Raw genomic sequence first — 10,093 nt, 5'->3', positions numbered from 1 at the left:
TCTGAAAATTGGCCTGGATGTTTTACGAAATTATCTCAGAACTCCTTGTCAGAACTGGGCCGGATCATAGAGTTATTTTCAATCCTTTTTTCGTTCCTTTCTTCTCTCTCTCTCTCTCTCTCTCTCTCTTTTTTTTTTTTTTTAAACTGAGGCTCAAGAGGTGAAAGTGATTGCTCACACTCTTATGGCTATTTAGGGGCAGAGACAGAACTGGAACTCAGGTCAGTGACTGACAACTGCTGTTTTCTAATCTGATTTCAGATGAAAGCTGTACAGCACTTGACCTTCATAAAGCCCTCTCTGGATAGCATTCTTGGGAGTGGCTTGTGTATTGAAGTGTGTTGGTCCACAGATACTATTTCACTTGTCAGAATAGGGTTAAGCAATAAGTGTAGCCATGCAGAAAATTCCTGCTGAGATGAGACAGATATCTGAAATGTTTTTTACTTTTTTATTTGTACTTTCAATAGAGGAGCTAATGAATATTAATAAGGACATCTTGGTTATTTTCAGATTTTAGTCCTGTCTGACTATATTGATTCCATTACACTCATTCTTGTCCTGAAACATTTATCACCAGTAAAAATTTCAGTCAGTGGCATTCTGACTTTGTTTCATTTTTAACTAAATAATTGTCTTAAAGATATTTTTATAACTTAACAAAAACTCCCCACTTGTACCTCAAAATCCTGCTTCCCCCTTGGTCAATCTTTGAGTTGGATTTCAGAACTGAATAGAACTAGGAGTTTATTTTTTTTCCCTTCCAAACTATTTAGGTCTTTGTTTAGTTCTGTCTTTAGGTTTACCTCAAGTTTTGATTTTGACTGATAAACCCATGATCCAAACCCAGACTTCAGTTGAGTTTAGTATCAGCTTAAAACCACATTAAACTGCCATGTGTCATATGACTTCTAGCAGAGACTGCAAGTGGTGGAGGTTTTTTTTCCGTGAGGGCTTCTTATTGAGATTTTTGAAATATGAACACATTATCTAATACACATATTAAATTACTTGTGTATTGTAGTCCAAGGTCAGTCATCACTGGGAGTTTATTGACATTTACTCATCATAACAACATATACCATATTAGACCATCTGCTAATTCAGAATGCAGTTCCTGCTTTTCGGTTTACAGTTTTGACCAGTTATCTCTAAGGAACACGCAATCAGAAATACAGCCACGCTTCAGTAGAAGATTCTTGGCTCTGTAGATAAGGAAAAAGTGTTTCCAGGAAGGCAATATTTTTGTACTGTCTTAGAGTAGAAATGAAGACGTATACACAAAATGACCCAATGCTGTTTTCTTAGGGTGCATCCTTTGTTTTTCTGGTTCTGGTCTTTTCATCGTAGGATGGCCTTAGCTCTGTGTCTGCAGGCGCTGTGCAGCCTGGGGGGCTGGCTCTCGCTCTACATTTCTTTCTGTCGCCTGAATAATCACCGAAGCTATGAGTGGAGCTGCCGGCTGGTTACGTTCACCCACGGAGTCCTCTCGATAGGTCTCTCAGCTTATATTGGCTTCATTGATGGCCCTTGGCCTTTTACCCACCCAGGTAGGTGGGAGACATTAGAGACTTTTCCCTTAGGAATTTATGATTTGGGGGTAGTCTTAGAAGGATGGGACTTTTCCACAGAATTTGTATAATACTGAAGAATATTGAAGAATAATTACTATTATAATGTGCTTTGGGAGTCTCCATTCATCTTCATTGTTAATGCTGATATTGTATGTGTCACCTATTGTTTCTGCTTTTCATAACTCTCTATTTTTAAAACAAATCTTAATTGCTTTTTACAATTTAATCGGTCAAAATGTATAAATCATAAAGCTAATATCAACATCTACCACCAGCCCCAAACAGACACTAATGGACTGCATTATACATACTTCTTGGTAACCTGCAATTTTTACTTGATTGTATATTCAAAGGACATCATCTTTCCATGTCTATGTATATAGATCTTCCTTATCCTTTTCAGTTGTTATATAATATTGTGTTGTATGCATTTACTATCTTTTATTTAACCAATGCCTCATTATTTGGGGGCAGCTATATTAATTTTTAAGCTGCTAGATATACTGATACAAGTGTTATACTTCCTTAGAATACAAAACCTATATCCCCTTGAATTAGTTTGCTGGGGCTGTTATAACAAAATACTACAGTCTGGGTAGCTTAAACAACAGAGATTGATTTTCTCACAATTCTGGAGGCTAGAAGTCCAAGATCAAGGTGTTGGCAGGTTTGATTTCTTCTGAGGCTTTGCTCCTTTGCGTGCAGAGCTGCCTTCTTGCTGTGTCTTCACGTGGTCTTTCCTTTGTGCCTGTCTACGTCCTAGTCCTAATGTCCTTGTTTTATAAGAACACTACCCTAACATCCCTATTTTAACTTAATTACCTCTTCAAAGGCCCTATTTCCAAATATAGTCACATTTTGAGGTACTGGAGTTTATGGCTTCAACATACGAATTTTGGAGGGACATAACTCAGTCCATAAGTCCCCTAGAATATGATTTTTTAAAAATTCCTTAGATTCTTTCTTTTTATAATTTCTTTAGATTCCCATGTTGAGCTTCTGAATTTTCCCCCAAACTGTCAAACTGATAGGAAGCAACTCTTAAGCTTTATATTTTATATGAAAGCTCTTAATGGATTCAAACTTGTCAGGTCCTTGCACCCTATATTCTTGGACATGGGAACATACTAAGTTTTGGGGTTCTCTCCAGAGTCCACTTCAAGATGAGTTAAGGCCACCAATGTGCAATAATCTAACCCATTAAGCTAAGAAATTAATCTGACATTTGGGACAATAACTTTTCCATTATGGTTCATTACAGGATATTGAATATAGTTGCCTGTGCCATACAGTAGGACCTTGTTGTTTGTCCATTTTATATATAATAGTTAGCATCTGCTGCTAGTAGGAGAGAATAACTAAAAGAGTCTAGAGACAGAGCTTTAGCTGGTTAAAAAAAAGAAGACAAGAAAGAGACTGTGTAGGATTTTAATTGAAAGAACAAAATAACTGGATTTTATGCTGCTACACAGAGAGGATGCTGAGATAATTGCTGGTGCTTAAATCACTCATTGAGATCTGGTGCATCAGAACAGAATTTCCTGAGCCCTGTAACATTGGTTTGATAAAGACCAAAGTTTTAGATTTTAGTGTTTCGGTTTTTTTTTTTTTTTTGGTTGCCTTTAAAAAGCATGTGCCTGCAATTGTTTTCAGTGATTCAGAAAAGTTTGAGAAAGAGCAACACAGGATCTCTGTGTAAGGTAGCACAATTCCCAGCCACTCAATTTGCTTCTGTCTTGGTTTATTTCAGGCTCACCCAATACACCTCTCCAAGTGCACGTTCTGTGTCTCACCTTGGGCTACTTCATCTTTGACTTGGGCTGGTGCATCTACTTCCAGTCTGAGGGGGCCCTGATGCTGACTCACCACACACTGAGTATCTTGGGCATCATCATGGCCCTGGTGCTTGGAGAGTCAGGCACAGAGGTCAATGCAGTCCTCTTTGGAAGCGAGATTACCAATCCCTTGCTCCAGATGCGCTGGTTTCTTCGTGAAACAGGCCATTACCATAGTTTCACTGGAGACGTGGTGGATTTCCTCTTTGCAGCTCTGTTCACTGGAGTGAGGATTGGCGTAGGAGCTCACCTCCTCTTCTGTGAAATGGTCTCACCCAAGCCCAGGTGGTTTGTGAAGGTTGGGGGAGTTGCGATGTATGCTGTGTCTTGGTGTTTCATGTTTAGCATCTGGCGCTTTGCATGGAGGAAAAGCAGCAAGAAGTACCACACCTGGAGAAGCAGGCGGAGTGAGGAGCGGCAGCTAAAACACAATGGACATCTCAAGACGCACTAGCCAAGGCTTGCTCCAGACAATGGATTGGGTTAAGTCAGCCACGGGAACCAGCTTGGAGATATGGCTGTTACAGAATCCTGCTTATGACAAGCTTAGGTTTCTAAAAAGGGCTAAATTTATCCATCCGTTTGCTCAGTCTGGGAGCGGAACACATCCCAGTATTAAAACACTAACCTCTGCAGCTGTGCAGTTGTAGAAAGTGAGACTACCAGCAGTAGTTGTAAGTCAGAACTGTGAGGTGAGCATGCTGCATTCCTTTTAAGTTGTGGTGACCCTGGCTCCTTTGTCCCTGGGAGGCTTGATGATCAGACAGCCTAGAAAGGAACTCAGAAAGCATTAGTGCTGTTTCTTCCTTATTCCTTTGAGAAGTGACTCCTTCAACAAATATTTCTTCCTACTTTCTGTGTAGCAGCTTAAAGAAGTGCACCTCATTTACTATAAAGTGAGGAACTTTCAGGAAGATACATGCCTTTGGCATTCTGAGCATTGGATCCGGAAATTGAATGGGGGGACAGAAGGAGGAGAGAAGGATGTGGGTGAAACCGTGACGGTGGGGGGAGGGGCTACTTACTGAGCCTCCCTATACCATATACTTGGTATATACCATAAAGGACTCCCTGTACTTGGGGGTCCCAAGATCACCCTCAGGCTTGGTGCTTCGCTAAGAGGACTCACAGGACTCAGCACGTAGTTGTACTTAGAGCTTTGGTTTATTACAGCAACAGGATACAACAAAAGATCAGCCAAGGGAAAAGGCACCTGGAGCAGAGGACAGGGGAAACCAGGCCCAAGCTTCCAGAGCCCTCTCCCAGTGGGATCATGCAGGATGTGCTTAATTCCCCTAGCAACGATTTATTCACAATATCTGTGAAATGTCTAGAAGGAAGCTTGTTAGAGACTAAGTACCCAAGGTTTTAATGGGGGGGGGCTGGTCATGTAGGCAGCCTTTTCCTGACTCCCAGAAGGAAAGGAGGTTTTCACCATGAACCACATTGTTTGTAGAAACAGTTTAGAGCCAGTGAGCCAGTCTCATCAGTTCATGTGGGAACCTTCCCAATGAAATCTAAGTCTTCAGATGTCAGCCAAGGGCCACCCTTGCAAACGGCCCTTTCCAGGCCTACTATATTAACTCTTTTCTGCACAAAAACCATAGAGCTAGAGCTTTGGATGAGAGATGAATGAGGTGTGGGCAGATTTACCGGGTCCTGTTGTACGGGTTCTGCCCTACCAGGAAAACTCTGCCAGTTCTCAGGGCTTTTGTGCATTAATCTCCTAGGCATGAGAGGCTGTGACTGAATTCCATAGGGATTTACCATGTGGATTCCACTGGCTTGAGATGCCAGTTCAGGTTTCAGCTCCGCTATACATACTGCAAACCAGAACCAAAGACCAAATGTCCTGGCCTCAGGGTGATGAGGCTTTTTTTTTTTTTTTTTTCCATTTCAGATACATTACCTGTTCATCCTGTTACTACTTTTTCTCTGGAAAAGGTGCCACTCTCTCTGGATAATATATTATGACAAGGCCCGTGTTGGAAGGAAAAAATATTTCTTAATCAATAGTCTCTCAGCTAGAAAGAGCAAGAATGTAAGCGTAGACGAAGGGCTTAGGAATGGAGAATTCTTCGTTTCTTTGAACTAATTTGGCTACTCACCTGCCAGATCATTTGGGCAGGTCACTTGTTTACTCTGCTTCAGTTTAAACCCCATTGTCAATTAAGGAAATACCCCGTTGTGAATTTCACAGAGACATTAGGTGGTGTTTTATTAATGCAGGTCTTTAATGTAGGGCTTTTATGGGAAAAAAGGGAAGTTTTATTTATTTGTTTGTTTGTTGTTTATTTATTCATTTGATTGTGTTGTTGAGACCAGTGGTGAGCGAGTAGCTCAGCTGATGAGCAAGGGTATGGGGATGTTGAAGTCAAGGCTGGACGTGAGTAGGAAGTATCAGCCCATTCGATGGTAATCCTAGCCTAATGAGTGGTCTTGAAGATGGACGTCATTGTCCGGGCATGACCAAGTGGTTGGAACTGCATGAGGTCATCATTGCTCTGGGAAAAGCGGCTTTAAAGGCATGTTAACCGTGGGTCTTTTAAAATGACTGTCTTCTGGTTAAGGAGATTTGTTGGACATGAGAAGAATCTGACAGTAGCGTCTCTATCTCTTTTTTTTTTTGATCAGTATCCCTGAAATGCTGGTTAGCTTCTTTCCAACAAAATTGTGGTCCAAGTAGGATGCTGGGGAATGCTGATTTTAGCAAAAGCCTAGTTAGAAAAAAAAAAGAGTGGCTTGGCACAAAAGAAAAAAAAAAGAAAAGGAAAAAGCCGTCTCTTGAGTTTTGGCACAGTGCAAGCTGTCCCATACCAGACAAATGAATAGACTTAATCTGGTACCATTCTTTTCTCCTTCTACCCCAGAAGTGGAGGGATTGCAGACCTTGCTCTTTTAGGGGAATGTACTTAGGTTTCTTGAATTTTGAGAAACCTACCTAGTGATAAGGGAAGGAGAATCCCTCATTTCAACTTTTCTTGCTGTTGTAGCTGTTAACTCTGAAGGAAACTCACTGAGAGAAAAATGTGAAATGAAGGTGACTCAGCAGTTAAGATGCTGAGTCTGTACATGAGAGGTACATGAAGGGCTAATTAACATGTGGTATGGTTGGACACATGAAGTACTCATTTGCATTTAGATTACTATGTAATAGGCATTAACACTGCTCAAGAAGGATTTATATTTCAGTTAGATTTGTACTGAATTTTATAAAAATAAACAACTTTTTATCAACCCAGAGTCTGGCTTTATGTCTTTGTTCTGGTTCTGCCAGAAGCTTAAAAAATAAAGGCTTTTGGCCTGCAGAAATGTTGACCCATATTTATACTTACCGGTAAAATACTTCGTAGCTGTTCTTATCATCCACCATTCCTAATACTGCTTACTTTTTGAGGCAACAGTCTACATACAGAAAACAGTTTGCCAAAAGAAGGAGGAAGAACTTAATTTCTTTCTTATTTTGCCACCTGTTTGAGCAGTTGCCTTGAGAATGATGATGTCCAGTTGGGTCCACAAAGACAGGCCCTTCGGCTGTCCTCGGACTCTGCTTCCCATGCCTGGAACAGTGTTAGACACATAGTAGGTGCTCAATAAGCAGGTTGAAAGAATGGATGAAGGCATGAGGATGTAGTTTAGAATTACCCCCCACTGGAAATCGATCTCAAAGAGCCTGCACAGTAGATGGTGTCACCAATGTCATTTTTCTAGGTAAAGGACTAATGTCCCTGGGGTGTGTGTTCTGCTTAAATCGGTGTGACTCTTCTGAAGGTATTCTATACACAGACTTAAAACAGTCTAGAGCTATCAACGGCTGTAAAGAGGCTTTCGGGGACATTTTTTACCATTAGAGCTTTGTGCCTGAATATAGAGATTTTCATCATTAAAAAAAATAGCTCTGGAGTGAATAACCACTGACTTAATTAAATCCTTTGCTTACCATCTTCTGAAGCTTTCCCACAGCAAATGCCCTCTTTGCTCACAGCTAGAACTTTGGGTCTGTTTTAAGTTTGGAAAGATCTTGAAAGCAGCCTGCCAAGAGGTTTTGTATGCAAGGAAGAGAAGGTGAATTAGGAAACTTTCCCAGTTTATTTTATTCCTGAAGCTCGTGTTGTGAGGCATTCTTGAAGAGAAGAGGGGAACTCATTTTTAAAATGCATGATTTGATGAGTCATTGGGTCCAATTAATTTGATACCCACACTATAAAATTATTAGAATAGGGCCAAAAAGATATTTAGTATGTCTAAGAAAGACAAACGTTTGGGGATAAGGTTTGCATTTTGGTCATTTTTTATAGATTGATGGAGCTCTTTCCAGTTACATATAGAAAATGTGCAATTATGAGTTTTCAGGATAGAATTATCATGCTAGGGTACACCAGCAGGTGGCAATGTGTCCTGGTTGGATCATTAGGAAAGTGGCTTGGAACCCTAATCTGCTTCTATTCTTTCCCAAAATAAACATTACAAAATTAGCTGGCTGTGCGCTGAACTTAAAAAAAAAAAAAATCAAGTAATAAAGAGTCATCTTTGGCCTCTGTTTATCTTTTTCTTTTTTTTACCCGTTCTAACGTCAGCCTTAGCTCATGCATCTATTCAGGGATAATGATCCTTTTATGCACTGTTGCGGATTGACTTTTAGAAACAGCATTGTTAAGAAGTAATTGTTTCCCCTCTCCACGTCCACTGTTTGTTAGATTTGCTTTGCCACTTGATTTCCACAAAGAGGCTAAAGACCCTTACCCATCAATACAGGTTTGAACTCAAAAGTCTGAAAATAGTTGGATAAAGAGACAGCCACTTCAGATGTTTGCAGGCGGAATCGAAGAAATACATTATACATGGTACTTGAATCGCTGTAATCCTGAATTATGCAATCAAAACTGGACGGTTATCTAAATCTATCTACCCAGCAGGAAAAAAAATATTATTTGGGAACTCCTCAAAGAGAACTGTAATGCTATTTACTGGATAAATATATTTTATTTTCTGCTCCCATTTCTTTCCACAACAAGCTTGTTAAGTCGCTGTGGAAAGCACCATGCTTGCTCAATTTGGCAAATAATACATATCATTTTGCCAAGGCAGAAGCAGCCTAAAAGCAACATTATACGAAGAAATCCTGGCTCCAATTCCCCAGCCCTATACACCTCCATCCTCCAACCCTCTGCGTGCAGCCAAGACTGGTGCGTGGCGGCCCCTGCCCTGGGATGTGGCCAGCAGGTGCCCCAGGTGAGCGGCCAAGGCCAAAACCTCTCTTTGCTGGGGTTTGTTTCACAAGCGAGGAGTGGAGTCCGGCCACCCGGATCTGAGTTCGCTTCCATCGGCCAAAAGCTGTCTGTGCGTGTTATCGAAAAAGGAAAACAAGTATGCTCCCTTAAAGAATACAAGTTTCGAGGACAAGGGGGTGGGTAATTTCCAAAAAGCCTCTTATCCACAACTCCTTGGGATTGGGGGCGTGCTCTTTGGCGGTCTCAGACGAAAGCCGAGTTGGTGCAAACTAGACCCCAAAGTACAGATCTCCAGCATTCCCGGGGACCTGGGGACAACGGTGGGTTGGCGGGTGGAACTCCCAGAGCCAGACGGAACCCACCTCCCTCCGCCCCGCAGAACTACTTTTTCGCTCCCTCCAACAAGACTGCGGCGGAGGCGTCCGCGCGGGGGCGGCGTACGCCCGCGGTCGGCGCACACCCACGGTCGGCGCACACCCACGGTCGGCGAGCGGAGGGCGGTACGCGGGACAGCGAGCGCGGGTCGCGCGGGCGGCGGGGGCGGCCCGGCGCGCCGCGGAGGGATCCCGGGTGAGGCGGCTTCCCGAAGTCAGAGGGGAGGAGGCCAAAAAAGTGGACGGGGGAGGGGAAGAGAGAGCTCGCGCTGGATGCACCCGGGGCCGGGAAGTCAGAACCGGAACCGGAACCCGTGCGCGCCCCTGCGATTGTCGCGCGGCCCCCACCGCTGGCGGCCTCCTCTGCCCGCCGCGCGCGCTCCCGCGAGGGCCCCAGGACCCGGCGAGCCGGCCCTGCGCTCCGAGACGCCGCCAGCCTCCGGCGCTGGTGCTTCCAGGCCGGGTCGGACGGGAACCTCCCGCCCCTCGCGGGAACCGCCGCCTACCGGCGCGTCGGGGAGGAGCCGCTGCCGCCGCCTGTGCAGACCGCGGAAGAGCCCGGGCCTCCGAGGGATGGGTAGCAGCCCGCAGCGCTGAGAGACCAGGTTCCTGTCACCTCCGGCTGCGGGACCCCCCTTGCCCGGCACCCGCGCTTGTCCCGGCGCCCGGAGCCTGGTGGGGGCGGCGAGGAGAACGAGCGGTGTCCCTCGGTCCGGGGCCATGGAGCCGCGCGCGCCTGGCGCGGGGCGGCCCGAGACGCGGCCGAGGCTGCGGCCAAGAGCGGCCGGCAGCCCCAGATAGACAGCGGAGCCCAGCGGGCCCGGCCCAGCGCGGGGACTTTCAGGCCCCCAAGGCCGCGAGGAGGAGCCGACATCCAGCCCCGAGCCGATCCCACCCCGGCCCCGGAGGGACTCCCGGGCCGCCTTCCCCGGGGCTCGCCGACTTCCCTCCGTGACAAAGTTTTCTCCGGTGCCTTCCCGAGGAGGATCGCTCCCTAGCTCTAGAACTCGCCTGCTGGCGGACTTGCTCGGCTTGATTTGGGAGATAACTTGCCTCGCTTCTTCCACCCACATCCCCTT

General features: G+C 44.8%; 1 protein-coding gene across 2 annotated transcripts; it reads left to right on the top strand.

Moving 5' to 3' along the window:
* Positions 1 to 1,285: 1,285 nt before the first annotated feature.
* On the top strand, positions 1,286 to 3,863 carry TLCD5 (TLC domain containing 5; the record flags this gene model as incomplete). 2 transcript variants are annotated; one of them, XM_081240793.1, is made up of 3 exons in its annotated part: positions 1,286 to 1,550; positions 3,325 to 3,397; positions 3,755 to 3,863. In XM_081240793.1, the coding sequence occupies 3 exons, from the start codon at positions 1,286 to 1,288 to the stop codon at positions 3,861 to 3,863; spliced, it is 447 nt and encodes a 148-aa protein (XP_081096919.1). The 2 variants fall into 2 exon arrangements, with proteins under 2 accessions (XP_081096919.1, XP_081096920.1); XM_081240794.1 differs by having other exon boundaries at positions 1,351 to 1,550; positions 3,325 to 3,863.
* Between the last annotated feature and the right edge of the window lie 6,230 nt (positions 3,864 to 10,093).

This window comes from Mesoplodon bidens (assembly GCF_964165515.1).
Source record: "Mesoplodon bidens genome assembly, chromosome: 7".
Classification (NCBI taxonomy): Eukaryota; Metazoa; Chordata; class Mammalia; order Artiodactyla; family Ziphiidae; genus Mesoplodon; species Mesoplodon bidens.
The sequence above is the reverse complement of the archived record's forward strand: the minus strand, read 5'-3'. Positions and strand labels throughout refer to the sequence as shown.